Source organism: Adiantum capillus-veneris, chromosome 1, assembly GCF_014529385.1.
Source record: "Adiantum capillus-veneris isolate H3 chromosome 1, ASM1452938v2, whole genome shotgun sequence".
NCBI classification, from domain to species: domain Eukaryota; kingdom Viridiplantae; phylum Streptophyta; class Polypodiopsida; order Polypodiales; family Pteridaceae; genus Adiantum; species Adiantum capillus-veneris.
This window is the reverse complement of record NC_140931.1, coordinates 13,531,306-13,546,096: the sequence shown is the minus strand read 5'-3', so window position 1 is coordinate 13,546,096 and position 14,791 is coordinate 13,531,306. Positions and strand designations below refer to the sequence as shown.

At 43.5% G+C, this 14,791-nt stretch overlaps 1 protein-coding gene across 1 annotated transcript in view; it reads right to left on the bottom strand.

Moving 5' to 3' along the window:
- Positions 1–485: 485 nt before the first annotated feature.
- Positions 486–14,791, bottom strand: part of ATP5 (delta subunit of Mt ATP synthase) — a 41,962-nt gene continuing 27,656 nt past the window's right edge. Inside the window, exon 6 of the mRNA XM_086514318.1 lies at positions 486–761. Within this exon, the coding sequence (XP_086370444.1) occupies positions 636–761 (126 nt within the window). The 3' untranslated portion in view covers positions 486–635. The remainder of the gene's footprint in view (positions 762–14,791) is intronic.

The window sequence follows — 14,791 nt, the reverse complement described above, 5'->3', positions numbered from 1 at the left end:
AGATAAATTAGTGCTCAAAACATCCCACCTACCAATTTGAGATTTACCTCTGAATTTTAAATTTGAAGGGAAGAACACCTATGAAACATCGAGAAATTTAGTGTAAAAACCTTCAAATATAGTCTAAAATGTCTCATATTTGGGTTTTCCAAGTTTGTGGAAAAAAGTTTTCACGAGCACTGGGATAAATATAACCTCACACTCAGACAACAATAAAGAGGAAATTGCTCACCTTCAGTACTTCAATTGTCCCTGCACTTTGCTCCGTTTGATCTGTGGCTCAAGCACAGCTTTCAACATAAACAACAAATACACTAATACACATACTATCTTTGTACTTTTATTGCCTTCACATCCTAGCAGCCAGCACTTATTCACTATGAAGCAAGTAGCCAGCACGGTTGCTCACTCAGATGATTGGTATATCGCCTCCTAAACATCTGTGAGACTACCTTGAAAAAACAAAGACTGTCTACCAACAGATGTCAGCAATTCAAAATTGTACATCCTTTTGATTTTGATGCTCCCAAACAAAAACTGTAGAGTAAAAGCTTACTACTTTTGAAAGCTTCATTATTTGTACTTGTCTGACTTGACTCTGTTACAAAACAGGAGACAGAACCTCTCGGGAGTATTCACACTAGGTCTGGTAAAGGCTCCCGCAGAACTCTTTCCATGTTTCTGAGTTTTGTCGCGATGGAGAGATCAATGTACTTTTCTCCAATCTCAACCACCAAGCCTCCCATGATGCGTCTATCGATCTACAACAAAATCTCTCTCTCTCTCTCTCTCTCTCTCTCTCTCTCTCTCTCTCTCTCTCTCTCTCTCTCTCTCTCTCAGGATAGTTTCCTACGACGTTAAAATTCTCTTCTTCTCGGGATAGTTTCCTACGACGTTAAAATTCTCTTCTTCTCGGGAGTGTGTGTGTGTGTGGGGGGGGGGGGGGGGGGGGGGGGGGGGGGGCGGGGGGCGCGCACTAATACAAAGAGGAAAATGGTATAACCTTTCTATCACCCAAGTGTGGTAGATTGGTTATGCCATTTCCCTCTTGAATAACAGGTCCTGAGTTCAACTCTCCTCGTCTGATAGATCTTTAAGGTCTCTTGGGATAGTTTCCTACCAAGATTGTATCAGTTTGGTCTCATAGGTCATTTTGGCCTTTTGAAGACGTTTAATATAACATTTCATCTCTCTCTCTCTCTCTCTCTCTCTCTCTCTCTCTCTCTCTCTCTGGTTACGGTGTGCCATTGGTCAGATACGAAAATCTTATACCAGCTTGAGATTGAGACTAGTAGATTCAGAGGGATACTAGCAACTAATAGGATATGCCGTTTGTGCCATACAAAGCCAGAGAGGGAGATGCATTATATATGTCAGTGCACAATGTATTATGAGATACGGGGTCGCTTCCATTGTCTATTCAAAGAAGGCTTTGGACCTTCTCCAGAGTCATGAGCTATCAGGACCAGAGATGTCTTGTGCTATATCTACTTGAGTTACACAGACACAGAGATAGTTTACTGGGAAGACCTGAAGAGAGCCAATCCTAGAGACAGATTACTAATTTCTTCGCAGCACACACAGGACAGATAGAGGAGCAGCCACCATCGCAAACCTCAGCTCATACTCACACCCGCGGTACTCTCATTGACCGAGCATTGGAGCTAGGGACATCGAGACGCCCACGATCGAGGAGAGGAGCTTCGACGGAGACTACAACAGAGGATTCGAGCCATACCATCTCGACATCCAGAGTACACGAGGATGGATTCATCACCCATTGTATCTCTCTCTTGTATTGGGCACCCATTGTATTAGTGATCACACATACCCACACAGTTCCAGCTAGTAACACTTCTAGATTCAATTTAGTCTCTCTTTTTTTGTTTTTGTACTTAGACATGGTATCAGATTCACCAGTATGTAACAAATTGGTCTCATAGGTCATTTTGCCCTTTTGAAAACATTAATATATCATTTCATTTCATCTCTCTCTCTCTCTCTCTCTCTCTCTCTCTCTCTCTCTCTCATACAACCACATACGACATGGTATGATCGTACGATTGGTAGGAAGATTGTAATAGACTTGGGCACTCCAAGCCGAAGATCAAATGAAACACACATGAGAACCCATCAAATGAACCTTCAACAAGTCATAGCAAAAACAATCGACGAAGAGATAGACGACCTTCTCTCACAGAAGACCAAAGAGATGAATATTTCAAAGCAGGAGTGTTTTGAATGTGGAGAACAAGGACATATCGCTACACGGTGCCCCAAAAGGGCACAAGAATCAAGATGACTGGTAGATTGATAGGACACCATGACAAGGCGATACTCGTTTTAGAACAGATTTTTGAATTAGCATTATTTTGCTTTATGAATTTATGAAGCAAGACTTTTTTGGAAGATGATTTTAAATTTTGACTAAAACTAATGTTTTATGAAAGAATTTGTTAATTATGGAAAAAGAGCAAAATTAAGAATGAGATGGAGCAGTGATAGCTTCTCAATGAACCGGATAACGAATCATGAATCACGACTGATTCAATGGAATGAATGACTTGACCACTCTGTTCAGTATGGACTTAGTGATAAATTGGGATCCCCGGAAATGATTTATGCACACGACAGTGCTTGAGGCGACAGATTCTCACACACGACAGTGCTTGAGGTGAAAGATTGCTCGCACACGATAGTGCTTGAGGCGAATAACAACTTGTACACGACAGTGCTTGAGTCGAAAAAAATCTCTATAAACATGATCACAATATGGGATTAATTAACCGACATCAATAAGGTCTGGAATGGATCTAGATGTGGTTACGAAATACATTGCTGACAGTCATTGTCTGAGATTTGGAATGAATGTTTCTGTGATCGATTGTCATAAGATGTCGTGTGATGTCATGTGCAGTGATGTAACCGTTGTCTTTATACATGTGGATTTGTTGTCTAGTGCGTTGGTACTAACAGTCAATCTCTATTAAGACAGTTTATCGCCTCTATCTGTTTTGCAGGCGTAATCGAGGGCGATTACAATTCTTTCAAGAGGAGGGTATGTCACAAAATGGTGATATGGAATGACCACCTGCGGACAGAAACTGTACGAGCAGATGTGCTGACTTGGCAGTACGGACAAGTGCTGACGTGGCAAAAACTGTGCTGACAACGGTACGGATCTCCGCATATCGCGTTGATATGCTGATGTGACTGTTGTACGGATTTCCGCAAATTGCGTTGATGCTTTTTTCTGGGCAGATTTTTGGGATCAATTGTTTTTGGAACAAATTGCTTTAGGGACTATTCGCTTTTGAGTTTAATTGCTTTTGGGGCTCTGCTTTTGGTATCCCTTGTAAGAATAAAAGAGCCCTAAGGTAAGGGCCTCACTTCTCAGAGCATTTGGACGCAAAATCTGAGAGCAAAGGACCCTGCAAGAGTTGTACTTTGCTCAAAGATTAATACCAAAGAAATACCGAAAGGGGCGCCAGTCTTTGGGGTCAATCTCTCTTGGCACAAAACTACGTCGAGCCGTGTCGACCAACTTGAACTGTGATTTTAAGGTTGTGAAGTGTTTGAAGTGATTCTCTCTCGTGTCGCGACAGAATCTAGACTTGGGGTGCCCAAGTTTGTTACACTCATAAAAGGTCATATGAAGCCGGTTTGCCAGACCAAACCTCTTCAGGGATGCCATTATCTAACGCACGATTCGATCACTCATGAATTGCAGTTTTAAGAGCCTCTCCCCAATACTCTAGAGAGAGATTAGCCATGGACAACATCCATCTCACTCTATCACACATTGTGCGATTATATCTTTCAGCCACACCATTAGATGATGGATTATAAGGGGCTATCAATTCCCGCTTAATACCGTACATCTTACAAAAACTCTTCAACTCACGTGATACATACTTTCCTCCATTATCCGTCCTGATAGCTTTTAACTTAAAACCCTTTTGTGTGGTCACAAATGCATGAAGCTTCTTGAATAAGTTAAGTACATCACTTTTACTTTTTAGTACATACACCCATGTCTTTCAACTATGATCATTAATAAAAGACACAAAGTACTGTGGACCTCCATGTGAATTCACAAGCATAGTGCAAACATCAAAATTAACTAAATCAAGAGCATGCAATTTGCGAGCGACACAAGAGGAATAAGAAAACTTCACTTGCTTTCTATAGATACAATCATTACAAAAATCAAGGCCCTGCAGGACCTTTTACATCAAACTTCCCCAAAGAGGAGCGAACATCGAGCACTTTTTCACTCATATGGCCAAGTCTTTTGTGCAAAAGCTCCTTGTGAGAATGAACTTCAGCCACAGCCAAAAACTTGTCTCGTAATGCCTTGCAATGCAACGAATAAAGAGTTCCCTTCTTGCTGCCCTTTACAATCAGCATAGAGCCTTTAAGCACTTTCCAAGATCCACCACCAAACATAGTGTGATAACCCTTCACATCTAGCTGCCCAACCGAAAGTAGACTTTTCTTGATGCCAGGTACATACCTAACATCATGCAAAATCAGCTCTTGACCATTTTCAAGCACCAAGTGTATAATGCCAATGCCCTCAATCTCACATGCATGGTTATTGCCCAAGTAAACTTTACCCAGACTACCTGCAATGTATGAAGCAAAAGACTCCAAAGAGCCACTGTGAGTGCACCTCGTCGAAGGAGGTCTGGGTGAAAATTTTTGCAAGCTTAGGGTCCTTCCCAAAATTCATCATCAACTTTATCGCATCATGGACCAATCTCCGATGTTCTATCTCTTCAAGCTCCACCTAAGTAGGCCGAGACGGGCTGTACTCCTCGCGTGAATCTTCTTCGTGATCTCTTCCCGCATCCTCGGATGCAGAGAAAGTCGACTATCCTTTGCTTGAATCCAAAGTGCCGCGTAAAAAGGATCAGATTTCCCGGTAGAAGAGAAATCGACAGCGCTCTGATACCACTGTAACAGACTTGGACACTCCAAGTCAAGAATCCACCGCAATACGACAGGAATCCACTTCAAAACAATTCACAATTAGATTCGACACTAGCCCATCGGAGTTCCCTGCCAAGAGGTATTGGCCCCAAAGACTGGCGACCCGTTTCGGTATTTCTTTTGTAATAAATCTATTGCACAAAGTACAAGGGAGTGGGAGGGTCTCACTCTCAGACTCTGCGTCCAGATGCTCTAAGAAGTGGGAGCCCAAACCACATGATGCCAAAAGCAAAGCCCCAAGAGCTGCCATCTTTTTAAAAATAAAACAAAGCTTCCAAAAGCTTCTAAAAAAAATAAAGCTTCTTCTCCCAAGCCTTGCTTAGTAAATAAAGCAACTCCAAAAGCTCTCTCTCTCATGCTTTTGCGTAGAATTCAACTGTTGATTTTCCCCAACGCAAAACGCGGAATTCCATACAACATGCCATGTCAACAGATTTTCGGAAATCACATCGCAATTCACGGGATTTCCGTACATTGCCTGTCGACGCATTTGGCGGGCCTACTTTTCCAGCGAGTGTGTGTGTGGGTACTCTGCTGCCCCATGTCCAGGCTATGCCACATGGAGCCACGCTAGCATGCCACATCACCAATTTGTGACGCTAACCCTAGCAATCCACAATGGGAGGCAGTGAAGAGCATTTTCAGGTACTTGAAAGGTACACAGGACACATGCATATGTTATGGAAAGAGTACATTGTCTGTGCGGGGATTTTGTGATTCGGACATGGCAGGTGATCTTGACACTCGATAATCTCGTGACAAGACAGGCACCACGTGCCAATAGAAAAGAGCAGACTGAACAGACTTTTAACACTTCAATAACAACTGCCTGAAAGAGAGAGACGACACGCGACGTGGAGTGGCGGAATTCCACCCCAGAGAGTATTGGCCCCAAACCTTGGCGCCCCTTTCGGTATTTCTTTATATTGCATCAACGCAGTACAAGCCGATACTCCAGACTCTGCACCTTCTCCAGGAAGCATGTCAGAGAATGAGCCCTAACCTCATATTTAAAGGCCCTAGGCCCCAAAAGCAGTTTACAGTAAAAAGCCTTCAAACTTAAAAGCATATGGTCCAAAAGCAAAGCCAAAAAGCTGTCAGCGTAAATCACGGAAATCCGTACAACTTGCCACGTCATCAGCCAACGCAAAACGAGAAAATCCGTACAGCTTGCCACGTCATCATTTTTGCACAATTTTCATAAATCTGCCACATCATCAGTTTGTGTGTGTGTGTGTGTATGTGTGTGTGTATGTGTGTGTGTGTGTGTGTGTGTGTGTGTGTGTGTGTGCAGGTCTTGCTTTATTTTAATCCTTTGTCACTTGGGGCCCCATTGAACGGGGTCCCTATAAGTTGGTAGGACTTCTTCTTCTATTACTTGTTCTTCTTAGGGTTTAGGCCCCTCGACCCACATGTGCAAGTTGGCTCCATTCTTTAGGCTTTGACACGTCAGCAGTTTGTTACAAATCTACCACTGGTTATGTCTTTACATTAGTTGGTGGAGCTATTTGTCACAAACTGGTGACGTGGCAGATCCCCGAAAGAACACACACACACACACACAGAGAGAGAGAGATGCTGACGTGGCGGTCCAGTACGGACAGGTGCTGACATGGCAAAAACAATATGGACAGCAATGCTGACGTGGCAGAAACAGTACGGACAGCAATACAGATCTTCGCATATCGTGCTGATATGCTGACGTGGCTATTGTATGGATTTTCGCAAATTGCACTGATGCTTTTTTTTGGGCAGATTTTTGGGATCATTTGCTTTTCGACAAGTTGCTTTAAGGGATTATTTGCTTTTGAGTTTAATTGCTTTTGGGGGCTTTGCTTTTGGTATCCCTTGTAAGAATAAAAGAGCCCTCAGGGCCTCTCTCTTCAGAGCATCTGGACGCAGAGTCTAAGAGCAGAGGTTCCTACGGGAGTGGTACTTTGCTCAAAGATTAATATAAAAGAAATAACGAAAGGGGCACTAGTCTTTGGGGCCAATCTCTCTTGGCACGGAATTACATCGGGCCATGTCAACCAAATTGAATTGTGATTTTAAAGTTGTGAAGTATTTTAAGTGAATCTCTCTCGTGTTGCGACGGAATCTAGACTTGGGGTGTCCAAGTCCGTTGGTATCAGAGCACGGCCGATTTCTCTTCTACCGAGAAATCCGATCCTTTTCTCACGACCCTTATGGATGCTAACGGAGATCAATCGACTTATTCTCGATCTGGGAATGCGGGAGAAGATCGCGGAGAAGAGTACAGCCCACCTCGGCCTACTCAGGCATAGATTGAAAAGATGGAGCGTCACAATTGGTTGACAACGCGACAAAGATGATGGTTAACATTGCGAAGGATCCGAAATCTATAAAAATTTTGACTCAGCAATCCTTTGACGAAGTGCACACCCAATGGCAAAAAGCCACAGAGCCACCCATCAAACCAGCACTCAAGAAACATCCTGCTCCGAGGATGTTTACAAACCAAGAATTGGAAGAGGTGGTTGATACACGGATCAATCAGCTTTTGGACGCAAACAATAAAGCCAAAAAGCATGACAAAAAGCAGAAGGAATTGACTTCCCAGGTTATTTGGGTCGTCAATCTACTTTTACATCGGCGAAAAAGCAAAAGAAGCGCGTACAATTTGAAGGACTACCTTGTTCTTCTTCTTCTTCTTCTTTTGACAATCCTTCTAGCTCTTCTAATTCGAGCGAAGAAGACAAAAAAGGAAAAAAGCGAAGCAAAAAGCAAAGCTTTGGAAAGGGCAAGAAAAAGGCAAAGAAGACTAAATTTTGCGCAATTTCCGACAGTTCTACCGAGGACTCGTCCTCCAACAGTTCGGACTCTGACGATCACAGGTTTTATGCCAAAAGAAAGCATTTTACAGAGCCAATCAATAAGATTTCTTAGACAACAAGGGAAAAAAAAATTCAAGGAGGGAGGTCAAGCAGTAAAGTTTGAGCACTTTTCAGGGTTTCGATCAGACAGGCGACATCCTTTCTGAAAGGCAATGCACAGACATGGTGATCCACTCTATTGTTAAGGAAACAAGCGCCGACAAAGTGGTTGAATGTCACGTGACACATCCAACCCTATGTGTCCGTGGACAAGCTACAGCATGATCAGGGTTCAGTTCAGTTCAGTCAGTATAGATTTAACAGTGATCTGGCACTTTTGTGAGTCTATTCGTAGACCGTGCATGCCCAATCACGTAGCATAGATGCATATCCTCTGGTTGCACACAGCATGATCATCAGTATTCCCATCAGAATCCATTAGAATCAATTAGGAGAATTTTCCAATGCATTTAGCCTATTTTTCCTATTTTTGGTATTTTTCACTTATTATTTTTAAGTGACTTCCCAACAAAAGTAGGTAGGGCAATTTTGCTAAGTTAATATATAAGCAAACCCAAGTTAGCACTAAATGGCAGAAGAGGCAGCAGGAGCACATGCTCAACAAGCACCTTCTCAGCAAAACCCCCAACAGATCCTTGGCGTTTGGGTTCCTCCATCCTCGCCGCAGACATCAGCCCCAGCGTTTTTCTCAGTGCATCATTGCCATCACCACAGCTTGTGTAGCGTTTTTGCAGACCATCGTCAGCATCACAAGGTCCTCGCGTTTCCATCCATTGCAGGATCGCTATCATCAGCAGGCAGCCCTAGCGTTTCTGATTTTCAGCCAATCATCCACAAAGGCCCAACACTTTTACTAACGCTCAGCAAGCATCAGCGTTTTTGGTTTTTCAGCCTTAGCGACATCAAGACAGCAGCATTTTCAGCCTATAGCAAAGCAGCAAATTCAGTCCCATCGGTTGCAGAAGATCCCCCATTTTGAGCCATAAAAACGCAGCCCAAACAGTCATTTTCAGCCACCGAAACAGTCCCGAAATTCAACAAATAGAAGACCACAGATTCCAGCCCTAAAGTCATCATCGTCGTCATCGACATAGTTCCCGATCGCATCAGTCTATTGCATACGCATTGTACCACTTTGTGCAATCAAAAAGTAGACCACTCTCGCCGATGAGAGTGGGGCCTTGGAAGGATGGTTTTACAACGTCTCTGGTGTCGTATCTCTCTTCTCTCTATCTCTCAGTCTCATACACTTGCACGCACAGTGTCCATTCACTTTGTTTGTGATCATAGCACTTTCCATTAAGAATGGAAGGCTCTCCCTTCCATAAGAACTAAAAGGAACCTTGAGCACAGTTCGGAGCACTCATCTTGAGCAAAGCGCAAACAATCATTCCGCTGCACCTAACATTGGTATCAGAGCTTTGGCAGTGTTCTGTATCACTCAAGGAAAGAACCACAAGAATTTTTTTTGCTTGTTGAGGTCGCACGAACCCAAGTTCGCTTGGGCGTGTCGATTCCTAATCGTGTTTTTTGAAGAGTGACAGGAATCCCAGGAAAGAAGGGCTTGTCCAGGCTCCCCTTGTGTCTCTTTTCACTCATTGAGAGCGGACCGTGCACTTAGCGGCCGGCCAATCGACGTGAGGCGGAAAAAAGCAACCTTGGTGTGAGCGTAAGGCCCCCAAGAAGTGCGCCCGCGGAAAAGAGTAGAACTCGGGTGAAGGGAAGATCCTTCTCAAACCCGATTTGCAAGCGAAAGAAAACCTCAAGAACCTCAAGATCCTCACGAACCCAAGAACCCAAGAACCAAGACCCTCAAGAACTCAAGTTCCTCGTGAACTTAAGAACCAAAGATCATAGTGCATGGTCGTCACCCGAAGTGGAATGGATACTTCGCATACGGGTGATGAGCATGAGAGAGGTGGCGAAGATTTTTCCCCACCATGAGACTTTTTCGACCCTCCCCCTTCGCCATCTATGCCACGAGTTGTTCTAACTCCTATGGAGATGATGGTCAAGTCAATGATGGACATGATGCTGGCACAACAAGAAGCGACTCGCGTTACTTTAGAAGCGAATCGAGTTGCGTTGGCACAACAAGAAACCAATCGCCTTGCTTCCGAACGCGAGAGCGATAAACGAAATGAACGAAAAGCAGAAAGGGAGGCCGAGCGTGAAGCTAAAAGGGAGCTATGCACTCAAGAATTTATTTCCCAAGTGCTAGTCTCGAAGACCGAACCAACCAAAGACCGTGGGAGTTCCTCAAGTGGTGCAAGCCACGACGCGAATTCCAACCATCCAGTCACAGAGAAGTTGACTTTCAGTAAGTATGACGGTAAGATGGATGCTACAGTTATTCATTCTTGGTTGCATCAATTTAATGTTTATTTTGTGACAACTAAGAAGACAGGAAATAGCAAAGTTTTGACGGCAGCTATGTACCTTGCTGGTGATGCCATCAATTGGTACCACGCATGACAAGAGACACAACTAGCCGCGCACCTAGAGGCAGCCGACGGATTCACGCCCCTTTCCTTCGATTGGGCTGATTTTCGAGACAAGCTCAAGGCGCCCACCTCAGTACCTCGCACGATTGAAAGAGGATTGGCGCAATCTTAAGCAACATGATATGCCAGTCATGTCTTTTTCTAACCGTGTTTTGTAGCTAGGCACTCATTTACGCAAATCGGATGATGAGCGCAAAGAGGCTTTTCTCTTTGGGTTAGACGAATACATCAAGTTTGATGATGTCGAAGTCTTTGACCCCGCGGATCTCAACAAGGTGGTAGCAATCGCTCTCTCCCAAGAGATGAAGCACAACAAGGGAAAGCCTAAGGAGAACAAGACTTCCACAAGTACCTCGCAGACTTCTCAGAACCCTCAGAACGGTAAGAACGGTAAGAATGGTAAGAATGATAACTCTTCTAACCAATCTTCCAACAGTCTCTCATCAAAGAATTCCTTCCAATGAATCTAAGGGTAAGGCTAAACCTAAGATTACTCCAAATGAAAAGATAGCACAAGGAATTGTAGGAGGATATATCACGTCGGAAGAGCAAAGCACTAATTCTAAAGAAGGTCGTTGTTTTCATTGTCATATTAAGGGTCACATAAACAGAACCTGTCCTAAGCTTGAATCGAATGAATCTAAAGAACCCACAGCACCCACTTCCTCTATCAATGCAATGAATGATAACACGAGTGTGCCCCAAGTTTCTCAGGACCCTCCCATTGATGATTCTCTCATTAAATGTTATGGTCGTACGTCGGGGCACCGTTTTGTCATATTGTTTGACCCAGGTAGTATGCATGATGTGATCAGTTCCTCTCTCGTTGAGAGAGCCTGCCTCGAAGTTAGTCCGAGATCTCATATCGAGGTCTCTGGCTTTCGTCCCAATATGGACGCTCTCATCACGGAGGAGTGCCTTGATGTGTTGTTTGCAATTCAACAGACTGCCTTCACTAGAAGATTTGTTGTTTCTCCTCTCTCAGGATGTGATATGATTTTAGGCATTAAATGGTTTCGTGATACTAAGGCTCTCATTGATTTTGCGACTAACACTTTAACTCTCAATGCCACAAGTGATTCTCTTATTGTCATTCATGGAGAGAACATTGCTCATTCTCCATCTCTCATTGCTAATATGCAGGACAAGATTGAAAGGATTCAGGAGAAGGAGACTCTCTCAGTCTCTTCTTCTCCAAAGCATGACACACAGGATTTGCATGATTGTGTGAAGCATGATGATGAGTTGATTGACAATGACTTGCATGATGTTTTGATTGACAATGATAAGCATAATGATTTGGATGACAAAGAAAAGCATGATGGTTTGAATGATATTGACAAGCATCATGATTTGCATGATCAAGATGTGATTTCTCATAAGCATGAAGATGATGTGATTGTTCACAAGGATGATGAGTTAGTGGATGCTTTTTCTAGCGAAGCTAACCTCGTTGTAGATTCGATCAATCACGAAGAACCGATCTTGGCTTTCGAGTCGAGGTTCAAAGAACCCTCACAAGACAATTCGATAATTCAAGGAGAACCGATCTTGGCTCTCGAGCCTAGGCCCAAAGAAACCTCACAGGAAGTATTATGTGTTCGCATGATTGATACGCACGCATTGTTCAAGTGTTTCATTCGTGACGGTTTCCTATATTTTAGTCAGCATCTTTATGTGATCCCTTTTCCTAGGCATGACATACTGTATGTTGCGCACGTTTCTCCCATGGATGAGCACGAATGTATGCGGAACTTTCATGAAAAGTTCAAAAGTCTATATGTCACGGAGTCACATTCTATGTCTCTTCCTTGGCATGACACAGTTTCCGAACGAGCACATGAAAGTATGAGCACCAAGCACGGACATTTCCGTTGTGAATTGCCACAGTTGATTGATTTAGATCAAAAGAATGATAAGATTCGATCTCATTGTTTGCGTGTGTGTGATGAACGGTTTAGCACTCCGTCTATTGATTCATCTACATTGCATGCACAGTCTTTGAGGAAGACAAGATTTTTCCCACTCACTTTACATGGAATAGGTATGTTCATGGTTTTGTCTTGGAAGTGGTTTCAGGAATTTTCAGCCATGGAGATTCTTGAAGACGAAAGAAGCATGACTCTAGATGAAGTTGAAGCATCGAAGAAGCCACAGAGACTTTGTCGCTTTCGGCACGACCCAAAGAAGCAAGCGTTGCAGACCTTTATGAAGTTCAAGTACCGCACGACCCACACATCGGAGTGGGCCGGCGAAGAGTCCCTTCCAAGATTCCGGATACTATAGGTGATCTCCCTCGACGCCATAGAGTTCGGTACCAGTACCTCACTTTGAAAAGGAGGGGATGTCACGTGACACATCCAACCCTATGTGTCCGTGGACAAGCTACAGCATGATCAGGGTTCAGTTCAGTTCAGTCAGTATAGATTTAGCAGTGATCTGGCACTTTTGTGAGTCTATTCGTAGACCGTGCATGCCCAATCACGTAGCATAGATGCATATCCTCTGGTTGCACACAGCATGATCATCAGTATTCCCATCAAAATCCATTAGAATAAATTAGGGAATTTTCCAGTGCATTTAGCCTATTTTCCCTATTTTTGGTATTTTTCACTTATTATTTTTAAGTGACTTCCCAACAAAAGTAGGTAGGGCAATTTTGCTAAGTTAATATATAAGCAAACCCAAGTTAGCACTAAATGGCAGAAGAGGCAGCAGGAGCACATGCTCAACAAGCACCTTCTCAGCAGAACCCCCAACAGATCCTTGGCGTTTGGGTTCCTCCATCCTCGCCGCAGACATCAACCCCAGCGTTTTTCTCAGTGCATCATCGCCATCACCACAGCTTGTGTAGAGTTTTTGCAGACCGTCGTCAGCATCACAAGGTCCTCGCGTTTCCATCCATTGCATGATCGCCATCATCAGCAGGCAGCCCTAGCGTTTCTGATTTTCAGCCAATCATCCACAAAGGCCCAGCGTTTTTACTAACACTCACCAAGCATCAGTGTTTTTTATTTTTCAGCCTTAGCGACATCAGGACAGCAGCGTTTTCAGCCTATAGCAGAGCAACAGATTCAGCCCCATCGGTTGCAAAAGATCCCCCATTTTCAGCCATAAAAACGCAGCCAAAACAGTCATTTTCAGCCACCGAAACAGTCCCGAAATTCAGCAGATAGAAGACCACAGATTCCAGCCCTAAAGTCATCATCGTCGTCATCGACATGGTTCCCGGTTGCATCAGTCCATTGCATACGCATTGTACCACTTTGTGCAATCAAAAAGTAGACCACTCTCGCCGACGAGAGTGGGGCCTTGGAGGAGGGTTTTACAACGTCTCTGGTGTCGTATCTCTCTTCTCTCTATCTCTCAGTCTCATACACTTGCACGCACAGTGTCCATTCACTTTGTTTGTGATCATAGCACTTTCCATTAAGAACGGAAGGCTCTCCCTTCCATAAGAACTAAAAGGAAACCTTGAGCACAATTCGGAGCACTCATCTTGAGCAAAGCGCAAACAATCATTCCGCTGCACCTAACATTGAAATTTAAGAAACTCTTTATTTCTTCATGGCTCACACAAGAATATGAACGAGACGTGATTACTGACTAGAACCATGTTCGGATGGTCAAGACAGAATCATTGGATTCTTACTATGAAAGATTCTGGGAAATTTTTTTACCCTTTAAGAAGATCGGTTTTAGGGAGCAGATTGAACGATTTTGTTGTGGGCTTCCCAAAGAAATTCGAGACTACTATCTCGAACAGAAGTCCGAGTCTATACAACAGTTGATGGGATATGCGAAGCGGGGATTTGTTATACATTCGGGTAAATTGGCTTACCCATCAGATGAACCTTCAACGAGTCATAGCATAAACAATCGACGAAGAGATAGACGACCTTCACTGACAGAAGACCAAAGAAATGAATATTTCAAAGCAAGGAAGTATTTTGAACGTGGAAAACAAGGACATATCGCTACAAAGTGTCCCAAAAGAACACAAGAATCAGAATGACTGGCATATTGACAGAACAGCAGGAGGAGGCGATACTCGTTCCAGAACAACTTTTTGAATTAACATTATTTTGCTTTATGGATTTATGGAACAAAGCTTTTTTTTTTTGGAAGATGATTTTGAATTTTGAATAAAACTGATGTTTTCTAAAAGAATCTGGAAAAAAGAGCAGGATTAAGAATGAGATCGAGCAATGACAGCTCCTGAAAGAACCTGATAACGAATCATAAATCACAACTGATTCAATGGAATGAATGACTGGAACATTCTGTTCGATATGAACTTAGTGATGGATTGAGATCCCCATAAAAGATTTCTCACACACGACAGTGTTTGAGGCAACAGATACTCGCACACGACAGTGCTTGAGGCGACAGATCCTCGCACATGACAGTGCTCGAGGTGAAAGACTTCTCACACAC